Genomic DNA, 16,051 nt, shown 5'->3' with positions numbered 1-16,051 from the left:
TCTGATCTAGCATTTCTAAAGAACATTACAGCTTGTTTGGTCTGTAGTCCAAATGAATTAGATGAAATTCTCTGTCATTCAATCAGAAAAGTATGTTGCATTTCCATTCTCTTGTCTTTCCAGAATGAATGGTGTGTGTGTGTGGTGTATGTGTGTGTGTACTATATAATTTCTTAAGTTAGATTGAGATCATGAAATGATAACTAACAATTTCAGTTATTATTTATAATGACAAATTCAGATATATTAAAGATATTGATGTGCCGAGTACTTTCCTACTGCCAATGTCATCAGGCATCACATAAGGAAGCCCTATCAGTAATATATAATGATGAATTCAGATGGTATTGAAGAGTAAGAATAAGACAGCTCCATAAATTTACAGTAAATACTAAATGCACACTGAAAATATTTTCTAGCTTCTTAAATGTTAGAGAATTTATAATTCCATTATCAAAATGATTGAAAAAAAATAAATATTTCAACCTCTAATCATGAAATATTACTAGCCAAGCTATTAAGACTATTATACAAAAAAATGCATACTGATGCTCATAGTAAAAATTGGGTAGGTCAAGTATCAAGTGTCAACATATTGAAAATATTTGATGCAGATTTTCTATGGAAAAAAACTGAGATGAGTGATTTACTTAGCTCACAATTGATGCAAAATGTCTTTGAAATATCCTTTACCAAAGATATTAATGATCTTAATAGCTGGAAAAACCCCAAATGGTATAATTTTAGAATACTCATATATTAATGGATATATATTCTCAAATTTATATTTTAATATAAAAGAGTTCTTCATTCAATTAACACTAAATAAGGAGTTAATGATAATTTCATTTATTAATTATCTAACCGTTGTTGCTTTAGATGTAATATGTTCCAAAATTCACTTGTTTTGTCTCTGTAAAGCTCAAGAGTTACGAGATAAAGTTACCAATGAAAAAATACGTATCTAATGCACGAAGATAAATATTAGTTGTAGTTTTTGCAGTGTGAAAAAAAAATATTTCCAAAAATTTATTCTATTGGCATAACATTATATATAAATTTTAATGATTTGTGCCAATAATAGAAAAAATGTATATCTTAATAAGTACAAAGACGACAATTTACTAATTTAGATTAATGTTAATGATGTTATGTATGAACTAATTTGTTTTGGAAATAATGGTATAATACAATGGTAAAATCAATTGTTTATACTAAATTTATATACCCTATTTTAACAGGCAATATCCTAATACAATAAAGTTATTTGATTGATTGATTGATGTTTCAACCTCTAAAAATATGTACACACAGAATATATTTGATTTAGATTCAGTTCAATTTATTTCTTTTACATAAGAAATTTGAATTCCTTATACTTAATTTACAAGTACTGTACATAATGTGAACCAACATGGATTACTTAAAAAATTTAGCTACAAGTTGCATAATGTTCTGCTGTCTGTAATAAAAGATTTAATCACGACTTAGGAATTAATAACAAAGGAAGATTACTGTTAACTTTTGTTCAAAATTACAACCTGTTTATCTTAAAATGGGAACTTTGTTGGTGATTTCTCAGGTTGTTATATCCACATCTCTCATAAGGGAGCTTCAGTAATTGATTACGTTATCTGTTTGGAATTTTTATTGGACTATTGTACTAAATTTGGGGTTTCTAATGTCGATCTGTCTGATCATCATCCAATTTTGTTGACAATAGGATGATGTTTAAATCATCCTTTGATGGAAAATCAAAGAAAAGTGTACAGTCAATTACAGAGAAATATAAATACAATAATACCTTTGAACAAGAGATTGTCAATAGAATAAGATCAATTCAGAATGTAGTATCAATAGAAGGTACTGATTTTGTTTATAGTAAAATAGCAAAATTTTTAATAATTTCATAATAGAAACGAATCCAAATAGAGTAAAATATTACACTAAGATAGCTTGAGCGGTATGATTGTTATATAGCCAAAAGATTAAAAGAAAAAAGCACTAACTGTATTTCATAAAAACAGATTATATTATAACTATATTTCATAAAAACAGTGCTTGCAAGAAAAGCTATATTAATTTAATAAAAGCAAAAAAAGAAAAGTTATTTTAATTCATTGAATAAAAAAAATTATTATTGCTTGTTTGTAATCGTCAAAAAAATATCACCCTAGAAATATAGTGGAGAAACTTGATTTCATTTCTTTTGACTGGTGGTATGAATTTTTCATGAACAGATTGATGGGGATGCAGACTAATTTGTATGAAATTGACCTGGAGAGTTTGGATGAGGTGGAAAGTCAAGTGCTGAATCTGCCTATCCATGGGGTGGAAATAGTCGAAACTATTGGTGAAGTTGAGAGAGAAAACAGGTGGGTCCTGATTTGGCCCTGGTTTGTTTTTTAAAAACGGCTGCCAGATGAAGTAATGGACCTCCTTGCTCTTAGTTATAATTATATCTATAATAGTGGTGTCTTTCCTGATCTGTGGAATTTGATATACTTCCGGATGATTTATAAAAGGAGAGATAAGTCTAATCCTAGTAATTATAGACCAATTGCCATTCTGTCAATGCTTAGGAAGTACTTTATAGCTATATTGGCAAACACATTTGAACAGTGGACAAGAGAGAACTATTTGAACTCTCCATTTCAGTTTGCTTTTGCTAAGAAGAATGGAATGGAACTTGCAATTTTTATGCTATCATCGATTGTCAAAATTCATTTAATCAAAAGAAAAGATGCCAAGTTTATGCTGCATTTCTGGATCTTGAAAAAGTTTTTGACTCAATAACTATAGAGATACTAAGTAATAAATTAAAAATGTGTGGTGCAGAAGCCAATTTTACAAGTGCAATTAAATCTCTCTTTGGCCATTACTCAATAATAAGTAAGGAAAGAATATATATATCCATCATTTGACATTCACTACAATATTTTACAGGGCAATCCATTATCACCATACCTATTTATCTATGTCATGAATCATAAAATTAAACAGTTTATCAGAGGATTGTTTTATAGTGGGAAATCAAATAATTCACAATCCATTATGCAAATGATGTGGTTCTAAATTTCTCTGATTAAAAGTGGCTTTCAAAGAAAGCTAAAATCAGATACAAAGTTATTTTTCTCAATTAAAAATGAAAATTAATCAAAAAAGATAAAATAAAAATAATAATATTTCAAAAAGGTGGTCAACTGGCTAAACAAGACCACGACTTTTACATACAAAATGATAAGTTACTGGTTGTTGATGAAACTTCTTATTTGGGAATACAATTTATTGCTACATCAACATGTTAACATAACAAATAATTTATTCTTGCAGCTTTAATCTATTTACAGGCAATAATGAAAAGCAAAACAGTAAAAAGTCAATTCCAGTTGTTTTCCTCAATTGTGTTAAACACAATGTGTTATGCCCTTCCAATATAGAGAATTGACTGGTTAATTCATTTTGAGAAAATTCAATTTATATAAGGAAATAATTTTGTCTGGACAGAGAAGTACCTGGTTATGTTGTGTCAAGACACAAATAGACTATCATCAAAAAAGGCTCTAACCTTAAAGATCATAGAATTTTATAAAACAATTGCTTTTAGTAATAACATCCTGATTAATTCTACTTTGGATGAGCTCAAAAGATTATTATTATAGTTCCTTTTTACCTTATATAATTGGTTTAACAAATTTAGTTTGTTATTAACTAAATTTGGGATTTCACATGTTATTTGATCTTTTGGATGATGACTGGAATTATGGTTTTGTTGTATAGTGGAAAACATGTTTAGTAGTGTATTGGACCAAGAAAGGAAGAGATTATTAAATTCAAAATATCATTCATGGTATGCAAATTAAATTTTTCTCTATCAAGCAGTTTTCAAATTCCACACAAGATTAATCTTAAATGCATGTAAAACCTCAAACTGTTTTTACATATTGATGGACAGATATTTGGACATAATTTACACAAACTATATTTAATTAATGTCAAGAACAATTTTCAGTCTATCATGTGATTTGTTTGTGTTCGGGCAGATTTGTGTGTGTTCACCTTCTACAAGGCGTTTCCTGTCACTGATATAGTCTAGAATTTGACATAAATTCAATGATTTGTTCTCCATTTGGTCCTCGCAGTAATCGTCACCGATAGAAAATGAATTGGTTCAAGCACTGAACAAATACGTGGTCGGTTCCTTATTTGTTTTGGCAGCCATCTTGGCTCAAAAACAGCGCCCTCTGTCGGATTTGGCGCTTGCCAATAGATTGGGCCAGACCTCCTGGAATTTAAGTTAAAATTCAGTTATAAAAACCTCACTTCTTTTTTCTTCCAATATTCGTATTAAATAAGAATAAAAATACCTAAGTCTTGATCTCTGATTTAATACAAAAATTGGAAGAAAAAAAAAGTTAAATCTTTAAGAAAAACCTTACATAACTTAAAAAAACCAAGTTAGAAGTCAAAATTATCTATTCCATTGAAAATCTGACCAATAAAAAGAAATTTTATATCAATTTTTGAGGGACTTTTTTAAATAAATAGTATAGTATCTTTGTGATTTTGTAGCATTTGTTCCTTTTGTATGCCAGATCATTCTTAACTTACATGTAATTTCTTGGAATGAGAAGAGGTGAAACCAATATTATATTATATTTCTAGACTTAGCTGGGGCATCTTTTTTGTCCTGGGTGATACCTTGTTTTTCATATATTTTTGCTAAATTTTCTATAAGTTTTATTGAGTACTCTGTGTGCTTAAGCTCTATGATCATATCCTTAATATTGGTGCAATGGGTAAATGTCCTCCTAATTAACAACCTAAAAGCAACTACTTTATATCTAAATGGAACATTTGAATGAGCCGGAACAAATAAAGAAATTGTAAAAAAGGGAAGGCACTGAGGTCGGCGTTATGTGTGCGTTTTTTATTCGCTAGTACTTTCGACGAACATATAGCCGTCGTCATCAGGCGAATTATCGAAAGAATTAAACGGAAATAATCCGATTTGGAATAGAACGCTTAAATTTAAGATGAAACTTTAGTAAAAGTCGTTAGGAACACGATAGAAATATTCAAAAATGTTCGAAAAACGAACGAGCAGAAAGCTCCATGATGTGCGAATACGCGCATGCGCAGATCTAGACACACACTGTACGCATTCTGGAGAATGCTAATTTTTACTTAATTGCTTGTATAGTGTGACCCATACACTGGGCAGCTCGAGAGTTGGAATGTTGCACGTGTCCAAGGTGGTAGTAAGAAGAGACTCCCATATAAATACGATTTTTCGATCCTTACAGCTCTTGAGCATAACCGCTTGGGACCATAGCGGGTTGTAACCCTGCTCAAGTACTTTTCTTGCGAGCTCGGTGGTGTGTCTACCCCTCGCAACATCGTTTTGGTGCTCTTCTAGTCGGCTGGCAAGCATTCTAGTAGTGGCCCCGACATATCTTGCATTTACTCCCGTTGTAAGGTTTTCCAGAGGTACAGCATAGACCCCCGACTTCTCAAGCGTGGAAAATTTGTCCCTATCATTACAAATGAGTTTGCGTAGGTTTGGAAGTGGGGTTAGTGGTAGTATAAGGCCGTGCTGCTTAAAGATTCTGCAGATACGTATAGAGAGGGGTCCCAGGTATGGCAACGATGTTTGTACCATTGAAAATTCTCTTTTGCTGCATAATGTGGTACTTGGAAACAGTGATTTCTTTACCATATTGAGCACGTGCGTAAATTTTGCACGTGAAAAGCCAGCAGTGCGTACCCCCAAACTTATGTTGTCTAACTCCATGTTTACCAGCTCTTGCGAAGATGATAGTAAGTAAGCCCTTCTAACGAGAGCGGCAATGGCAGCATTGACATATCGAGAAGGCTGAAAAGCCTCTGCTGGTATAATATGTGGAGCTATGCTGGACTTGTGATGAACCGAGAATTGTAGTCCTTCCGAAGACTTACTTATATGCAGGTCTAAGAACGTTATTGCCGCATCGCTTTCTTTTTCCCAAGAGAAATTGATGGAAGGATATATGCTTGACAGTTGCTGCATAAAGATGAGGAACGTCTCATCTGTGTCTTCCCACGCTATGAGGATGTCGTCAACGTAACGCAAATACAGCCTCGGATAGTGGATGGCAAGCGGGGAATTGAACGTTCTGTGCTCGATCTCTCTCATAATAAGTTCTGCCAGGATAGCAGATAAAGGGGAGCCCATAGGAACCCCTTGCTTTTGTAAATAGATTTTCTGGTTGAAACGGAAGTAATTACACTCGGTGACGAAGCTGAGCGCATCTCGTAAATCAAGCACTTGTTGGATGTTAAAGCCCTTTCTTAGAAGTAGAGAATTAGCCAGCATTACTGCCTCAAAGGTTGGCACTGAGGGATATAAAGATACTACATCCAGCTTGTAAAAGGTGTAGGCGTCTGGCCGTAGTGTACCAATACTTAAAGCGATGGTGGATTTAGCAATTACAGACGAGGGAGTAACATATGGAGAATCTGGAACTAATGCGCGAAGGAATTTAGCAAGCGCTTTTTCTAAATAATAGGTTGGATGAGACCGTTTGTTTACTAGCGGACGTAACGGCCAGTTTGTCTTATGGGTTTTTGGTTGAAAGAACAACCTAGGACACGCAACATTAGAGGGGGGATCGAGCGACCCAGTTAGGGTTGAGGAAACACCTGGTAAGGCGATGATTCTTCTTGCCTTTCTTAATACCGCCGGAGTAGGGTCGTCACTCATTTCTGAGGAATGCGACTGTGTTAAAAATTCATTGGCCCTGATGAGAAAGTCATTCTCTCTGCATAGCACAAACCTCCGGTCCTTGTCAGAGACTAGAAGTCTCAAGTTGGTTCTGGCAAGGAAGTGTTCTACTGTTCGAAGGTCCACAACGCCCTTGGGCTTGCCGGATCTTTGTTTTGCCGTGGCAATCTTCGTAATTATAGATAATTCCATTTGTGAACATGCAGTGTCCTTCTGGCAAAACTTGAGTGCTGCTAACGTGGCCGGGATCAATTGGGAAAAATTGGTGTTGGTCGATGGAATATACTTAGGTCCCCGTTGTAGAATTTTATGCACTGCGTTAGGCACGTTTTCATCTGTGTAGTTGTAATATGGGATATTCACCTCCACTTTTCTTTGCTTATACGACGAACGTGCTAACCACTGGAGCTTATTGTTCAATTTCTTTTCTAAAGCCTGGGCAGAATAGGATGCTATACTCTGTATTTTACCCAGCTGCTCGTAGAGTAAAGTTGGATCACAAGCTTTGGTGAACTGAAGGTGTGTTGCGTAGAGGTTGAGCTCGGCTTCTGCTAGGTACTTTCGTTTGTTCCTAATCAGCTTTGCGAGGAGAGATTTTTCCACACTCGGAAGAGACCGTCGAAGACAGGGTGGAAAGGCTTTGTACTTAAGAGAAATAGACTTAGGTACTACCTTTTGCGTTCTGCAGCTTAACAGAAAGTGTAGTTGGGCAAGCAGCTTGTGCCACTGTTTCTTTAGGTTCAGCAAGGTGTAGAAGAAAGTACTAGCGAATAAAAAACGCACACATGTTCGTCGAAAGTACTAGCGAATAAAAAACGCACACATAACGCCGACCTCAGTGCCTTCCCTTTTTTACAATATAATATTTTGGCGTGATCGTCAGCAAATTGATCATTAAAATAAAGAAATGTATTCTTGTTTATAATATACATTGGTATGTATGCTCTTTAAATTTGATTTTAATATCCAATGAGTAATTATTTATTGTGACATGATCACAATGCCAGGTTGCAATTTTTAATAATAATTTTTAAATTTAAAATATATGATCTCTTCCTCAAATTAGTGGTGTGTTGGCCCTGTACATCATACTTTTCCTGTTAGCAATAGATGACAGCATGACTAACTCCTTATAGGGGAAAATATTTTAATCATAATAGCATGACTTCTGGTTTGCATCAGAAGTTCATGCACAGTTAATTGAGACCTCCTGCCCCTAAGCTAACCTAATCCTAACTTCCATATCTGTTCTCAGATTTCATGTATCTAACTTTGTTTGAGATTAATTAAGGAAAGACAGATGGACAACAATGGGAATTTATAGATCTACAATTTTTTTAAATTGCAGCCAAAAAAAATGGATGGATTTGTTGCTGTATTGTTCCATTTTTAGGGTAAGGCCATAATATGGATTCACGTTAACTCTGTTTAAAAAGAGGTTTGTGTGCGCTTTATTTCACCAGATGATGATGATATCGTTATGTTTTTATTATATAATGCAATGTTTTTGTCATCATTAATATTCTACAGTAATAAAGTAAAAGTTACCTATGTGATTCGTATCAAACTGGAAAAAAATGTGCAAATTTTCTTTTTTCTATAAGTTTTTTTAATCACAGCAACTACTAAAAATCAACACAGAATAGGAATTGATGGTGTCCTAGTCTGATTCCAAGATTTGAAAAGCTGCACACATCATTAGTAATTAGTAGTTATTTAATGTTAAAAATGAATTTTAAAAAATAATAATAATTTTATGAGTAGCTGTTTAAACTTATGTCAGTTAAGACATAATTTCCAAAGAAAATCCAGTAACGAGTTGCATAACTTTCCTGGCAAAAGCACTAAGACATACTAGCACCAAATTAAAATTATCTGGTGGCTCCATCTATTATGAGATTTTATTGTAAAACTTTATATTGTTAATTAAATATAAAATGACAAAAAGCTTAATTTTGAGGGTAGTGATGACTTTTATAAAAAAAATTGTAAATGCTAATAATGAATAAAATCTTCATTAACCCACTCACGATGATAAAATTTTGTTATTGTGTCTATTTAAAATATTTGTCATAAATATAAATACAGTACTATTTAAAATATATCAAAATTTGTATCATCATACATTCTAATGTACTCAGGAATATCATTAATAGTTCAAATATTATATAAGCAAAATAATAATAGTTTTTTTGGGTTATAGTTATATAATTTTTAAAAAATTACTTCCAAATTAAAATAACTAATGATTAAATTATTTCAAAAATCAAAATTATATGAATAATTAGTACAAAACTTAAATATAAAGGCAAATACATAGTTTAGCATTATTTAATTATATAAACACAGTGTTCATTTTCAATTTTCAAAACTATTTTACTCTAGTTAATCTTGCAAAAACTTAGAATTTACATTGACAAAATATTTGAATTTTGCTGTTTTTCTTTAGAGATAACTTACAGTTAAAGTTTTCAGTTCATTTATCTTCCAGAATGTTAAATAAAATAAGGAATATATTGTTATGATCATTAAGGAATGCATAACAATATAAAATATAAGGAAATCTAGAATTTTTGTTTTATTTTATCTTTTAAAATGATGATAACTTGGTCTGGGACAGTCAATTTTTTAAGNTAATTAGAAATGTTTTATAATAATATTAAGAAAAATAAGGAAGTTTTATTATATATTTAAATTTTATTTATTTAGGTGTCCGAAAGGCTTTGTAGGAATAAGATGCGAAACAAATGTTGCTCTCGCTCCTTCCGCCATAGATTATCAAACAGATGAACATCCAGGCTGTAAGTTGTAATTTTCATTTTTTTTCCAGTTCAAAAATAATTGAAAATTTTATTTCCAAATTAATGACTTCAATATAAATGAAAAAGTACGAGTTTATTTTAAGTAGAGGGAGAAAAACTTATTTGTTTTAATATCTCAGCAGATTTGAATGCTTAAGTTTTACTTCTGATGAAGACTGCATAAGGACTAGTTAAGAATATTTGAAAAAAAAAACATTTTTAGTAGACTATAATATATAAAAACTATAGAACAATTTTAACTTAAAATTTTTATTAGAAAAATAACAGGGATTATCCATGAATTATAGAATGCTATTTTTATACTATCATTCCACCCCAAAATTTACATATAGGGATTGATTGAGAATATATGTTAACTGTATTAAGAAATATAATATAGGGGGTTTTCTTAAAATACTTTGAAATAATTAAATAATTGACAATAAATAATTCTTAACAAAAAAAGTGGACATTTTTGAAAATCAAATGGCCCAAAGGAATGTAGCTTTATGCATAATGTCTGGTCAATCTGAAAATATTTCGATATTTATCAGGCTGTGCGATCATTTTAGTCATTAATCATTTGGCTCATAATATATATATAAAATATGATTAAATTTTTTCATAAAACAATATATCTTAAAATCCTGATAATATAATTATTTAAAAACAAAAATAAAACTAACCTTTCATTAATTGAATTGATAATTTTTTTCAGTTACAATCTCGTATTTATTTATTTATTTGTTTTTAGTGATTGCTGCTCTCGTCATTCCTATTGTGATAGTATTAATTTTGATTATTCTGATGACAGTTGGTATCATTATACATCGTAAACGAAAATGGTAAGAAACGACGATTGCTTTAATTGAAAAACTTTTTTACTTTATAGTATTTAACTAATAACCAAATTGTTCAGCAGCCGACCATTTATGCATGTCAGAATGCAAGATAGTGCTAATTTAGAAATTAGCAATCCCATGTACATGAGAGAAGAATACGACGAAGCTACCGAAGCATTGAACTCTTCATTTTCTCTTGACCCTGACAAGGTAAAAAAAATCCTTTTCTATATATTTTTTTCTGGTATTGTCATTTGATGATAAAATTGACAAACGCATAACAATAGACAAATATATATTTATATTAAAAAATAATATATTTTTTTTAAATATAAAAATAGGCACTAAATTCTCTATCTATATACTGTATTTCTAAATATTACTCACATTATGTGTGTGATAATTTTTACAAATGCCATGTTTGTAGGTATGTTTATCCATGTAAAATTATTTTCCATCAATGTTTTTATGACATTTTCACACTCAGAAAATTAACATAATGGAAAAATTTGAAAAGTTCCATCATTATGAATTTGTATAAGCTGTTTATTTTATCATTGTAAAGATATTTGAACAACAACTATTCACGAAATATTACATATACTTTTAAACATTTTCAGACTCATAACACCTGTCTAGGAAGCCCTTGGACTAAATGGAATTGAAACACTTCTTTTCCCATGTATATACTTTATTATAGAGTGCATTTTCAATCAAATCCCTCCTCAGCCATTACACAGGATGAGAGACAAATTTTAGACATCTATAAAATAATGTTTGTTACAATACAACCACAAACTAAACTTACAATTGCAGTATTTGTATTTGTAAAAGAGGGCGAGAGAGCTGTCAGTCATTTAGCTGACTGACTTAGCTCATTTAGATAGGAAACAGAAAGGGGGTTTGAAGGTAAGGAGATAAGCAGCAAGAAGAAGTTAGATAGATAGGAGAGAGGAAGGAAGTGACCATGGGTTCCATGGGCACCCGCAATGCAACAACATACAAAATAAAACAAAATACAGTTACATGATACAATAGCACAGAAATCTATATAAACAAAATGGCACGACAATGTATACAGTAATTTATATAAAGCAATATCGAGCAATTAATGTAAAATGGGAAAGTTATATGTACAAAGCATATATGTTCAGGAACCGTCCTTACTATCATCATCTGTTTTGCTTTCCGATGCTTGGTGGATTGGACTATTGTCATTCAGTGTCTGTTGCTCTTGTTTGAGGTAGTCCGGATTTAGTTCTTTTGTTTTCTTGACAAAAGTTTGTAGGCTGCACCACAGCTGTTTGGTGGCAAAGATGTCTGCCAGCTGTGGTGGCCATGTTAGTCCACTTGTGATGGTGTCCCTAAAAAATTCTGTTGCTGATGGAATTTAGAGCAGTGAAACATAAAATGTTCGGAGTCTCCTTCACTTTTAAGTTCACAATCACATTTATTGTCCGTGTGTTTTTTAAAGCGGTAAAGGTAGGACTGAAATTTCCCATGACCCGTTAGGTATTGGGTCATGTCTGGATCGGGTTCAAAGTGATGGACTTTTTTCCTTGCCGTTAGAGTTGGTATAAATCTATGGCAGAGTCTTCCTGTCATGGAGTTGTTTCATTCAATCTGCCATAGGGTGTTTGTAATTGAGTTTATTTTCTCCTAGATCATCGTCATTGGTATGTGTGAGTAGGTGCGAGGGGAGTGAAGTGTGCAAGCCTTTTTGGCCAGCAGGTCCACTGTTTTGTTCCCTCCGTAACCTTTGTGCGCCAGAATCCAGTTGAAGTGGATGGTTCGACAGATTTATGCATCGCAAGAGAGTTTGCAGTGTGTATTAGTTCTCTTCCTAGTTGTGTGGGTCTCCTTTTGTTCTCAAGTGTGTGTAGCACTGTCCTGCTGTCAGTGTAGATATAAAAAACATTTACATAAGGATTCATGAAACATTATTTTCCATTTCTGAAACCATGAAACTGCACACACATCAATAAATTTTCTGAGCTTTTCCACTCAGAGGGGGATATTATATCCAAAATTCAGTTAATTCCATGCTTCAAACTTTTGTTTTCAACATATTGTCACAAGACAACTCAATAAGATACTCTTCTTTTGCAGTAGTAAATTCAGATAGAGCACTGGCATTAAATGGATCTTGAATCCATGCAAATTTATCAATATTATCATTTTGAAAATATTTCTCAAACCAGGTGATAAGCTGTGATAAAGGTTCTTCAAAAGTGGATTCCATACCGAGAAAGATCAACTCCACTGGAGGTCAAAAACTGTTGCAACAGTGGGAAATATTTTTTCCTCTGTCTTCATTTGTTTTAATTTTTAATGACTTTAAAAGGTGCATGTTGCTTCCCTGCAGAGAGAGATTCAGAGCATTCAGCTTTACAAAAATATCACATATGTATGCTAGTTTTACCAAAAACTCTTCAATCACAATTTTTGCACACTTGTGGTCTCTCTCTTTAAGAAAATATAAATTTCCTGTCACAGTTCAAACTTACAAGACGAGAGAGCCATCGCAAAGTGCTGTAGTACAACAAAGACATGTGCTCGGATCCCATATATTTGAAAAATCTTGTCTTCAACGGCTGCATTTTTATAAACTTTACTACATTCACTGCATATTCTAAAACCTGGTTTATTGTAGATCTCAGATATTTTGAAGCAAGTGCTTCCATGTGAATAATGCAACGGGTCCACAGTGCGTCAGGGGCTTTGTTTCGAATAAGTACTTACAATCCTCTATAACAGTTGGATAAAGAATGATTATCATCAGAACAGATACCAATGCATTTGGTCAACTCCAAATTATCTTTGGATATACAAGTATCAAGGATCTCAAACAAGTCTTGAGCCTTAGCACTAGCAGTGATGCTTTTACTAAAGAGAAGGTCTACGATGTTATTACTATCTATAAATCGTACATAGCAAATCAAGTGAGCATCATTATTATTATCTGTGGCCTCATCCAGCTGCAACTCAAATTCCTTCCCTTTTATTTTTTTAATTAACACATCATTGAGGTCCTCCGTTACATGCTGTATCCTGCGACTGATGGTGTTATTGGACAAAGACACTTTTGAAAGCTGCTTCCCAGCAGACCCACCAATCATAATGTTCACCATATCGATAACAGCTGGTAGAATGATTATGAGGCTTCTTACATTTTGCAATTCTATATGCCACCTTGTAAGAGGCCAGCAAAGCATTGTTCAATATTGATGCCTGCTTATAAAAATACTTTACTTTTCTTGATTTAATTCTTAACATTTTAGTAGTCACAAGATTTAATGATCATGCTAGGATGATTGCTTTCTAAATGGCATTTGAACTTACTTGGTAGCAAGTATATGAAAGTTTTGGCACTAGAGTGCCAAAACTTTCATATACAATACATTGCAGCCTCTCTTTACCATTGACATCTCTTCTTCAGACATAAAACCAAAGTATAAATATTGAAACTCTCTTACCACTGGTTGATGGCGTGTCCACCTTACTTTCACTGCCACAACGTTATTACTATTTAGTAAAAACCAATTCATTTTTTAAAATGCATATGAGAAGAAATACTGTACTTAAAAATTGTCACCTGACATAATTATGACAATATTCAGTTATACAATCGCCAAAAACTAATTGAACACTGAAATTGCATGAAACTAACAGTTATTTATATAAAAAAAAAAACAAAATACCGAGAAAGTTTGACAAACTACTAAAACAATTCAGATGATGTTCTGCAAAAATTTTCTTTAGATACTTCTGCAGTTATTACCAACTTAATGGTTTGCACCAGGTCTGCTAGATGTCACATCTCATCACATTGAATTGAAAATGAAGTAAAATTATGAAAATTTTATATTATTTCGTGACGCCCCTGTGAAGAAGCCATGGTTCCCTAGGATGCTGCAGCGCACACTTTAGAAACTGCTGCCTTATCCACTTTATTATTTTAGGTCTACTTGGGAAACATATACTTACCTCAGTCTGTTGACACAAGCATAAAAAAAAATTTCAACTGAACTTTTTAAAATAAATAAATATATATATTTATAGGCAGGCCAGATTAAAAAATGAAGCAGGTTTTAAGCTTTTATTTCACTTAAAATCTATTACTAAAATAAAAAACTCTGTGGAAATATCTTTGAACATGCAATCATCTTTCTTATTTCATATTTTAGAAATTGCCAATTTTGTAATAAAGTATTTTCATAAAGTAAATATTTAAATATAAACAGTTAATAGCCATATAATGAAAAAATATGCTTAATTATTTATAGGCAACCAATTTTGCTAATCCAGTTTACGATACTTTATACTCCGGAGGAACCGGTCCAGGCGAAGAAAAGAAAGGGTTGTTACACAGCGACAATCTCCACGTCGAATATTACGACGGTCAAGCAAACGAAACCGAACCTGGTAGAAATCATCCTTTAGCATGATACTGCTAAATAATAGGATCAAATTACTGGTTACGATTCTAAATCCGAATAGAAACTCGTCGTCGACAGCTAAAAACTAGTTGAGTAACTTCTGGCAGCTGCTGAAGAATTACTTTCAAAATATCTAAATTGTGTAATATGTATATTTAATTACCATAGAATTATATTTTATTCATTCTTATACTATCAATTCGACACCAAAAACAGGTGTTTCTGGTATATGTAAATAACTATAATCATAATTTAGAGATTTCCTGCTTAAAAAAATTTTTTTTTTTTTTTAAATAAGAACCCAAAATCAATTAGGGCAGCTATCTACAACAATTTCCAAATAATAATTTATAGTGTCTTCCGTCAATGTCCAAAAAACTAAGAAAGTAAATAAACGACAACATAGTTTCTTAAAAAAAAATGTTCCACATATATTTATTGGAAAAGTAAAGATGAGACTGCTCAAGGTCATTAAGAACTAGGAATTATGCATAGAAGTATATTGTTCCTTGAAAGATGGTACGCACAAAAAATATTCCAGTACATTGAAATTGGATATCCATTTAGAACAAAACAGGTAAGAGATGAAAAAGGAATGAGCAGTTTTAATTTGTTACTAAGTCACTACTTTTAGTGGCTAAAGTGCAACAAAGACTATCTCTATTTTAACCCATATTTTGTAGTTTATAAAATAAATGTATATCAATAGCTTTATTAATTATAAATTAAAAAAAAAAACTTCATCAATAAGGTGCCAAATGCCAGACGTCCACTTGCCATCTTAATTATTGTGATTAAGCTTTTTGTTTTTTTTTTTATGGCCAATATATTATAATAAATGTTTTATCAGTGTACAGAGAAAGATGCTTAATATGTATTAATGTACTTTTTTGTTGCATTTGTCTGTCGTTGTAAATTGTGATGTGTATTTCTTACTGTGATCAAATATTGCTCTTGTGATGTAAGTATATTTGAAAATACACTGTGTAGAACGTCAGATTACAAAACAAATTTGTAGAACTTAAAAGAGTCGTCGGACATAACCAATACTCACGATCAAAGCGTACGGTTGTGCCGTAAAGAAGCGGGTAAGTGAACCTGGGAAAAAAATTTAATTACAGGTAACTACCTACATAACTTGCATAGCTCATATGTTGTGAAATTATGTTTATAATAGTATTCAATAAAGTTACTGTTCTGATGAAA

The 16,051-nt window shown here is 32.2% G+C and overlaps 1 protein-coding gene across 1 annotated transcript in view; it reads left to right on the top strand.

Moving 5' to 3' along the window:
• Positions 1-16,051, top strand: part of LOC111636404 (low-density lipoprotein receptor-related protein 1-like) — a 51,034-nt gene extending 34,983 nt beyond the window's left edge. The window contains exons 18-21 of the mRNA XM_023381650.1: positions 9,473-9,564; positions 10,319-10,409; positions 10,484-10,616; positions 14,693-16,051. Of these exons, the coding sequence (XP_023237418.1) occupies positions 9,473-9,564; positions 10,319-10,409; positions 10,484-10,616; positions 14,693-14,854 (478 nt within the window). The 3' untranslated portion in view covers positions 14,855-16,051. The remainder of the gene's footprint in view (positions 1-9,472; positions 9,565-10,318; positions 10,410-10,483; positions 10,617-14,692) is intronic.

This window comes from Centruroides sculpturatus, unplaced genomic scaffold, assembly GCF_000671375.1.
Source record: "Centruroides sculpturatus isolate CEXI.00-Female unplaced genomic scaffold, Cexi_2.0 scaffold1062, whole genome shotgun sequence".
NCBI classification, from domain to species: domain Eukaryota; kingdom Metazoa; phylum Arthropoda; class Arachnida; order Scorpiones; family Buthidae; genus Centruroides; species Centruroides sculpturatus.
Note: the sequence above shows the minus strand (reverse complement) of the source record. Positions and strands in the feature narration are given on the sequence as shown.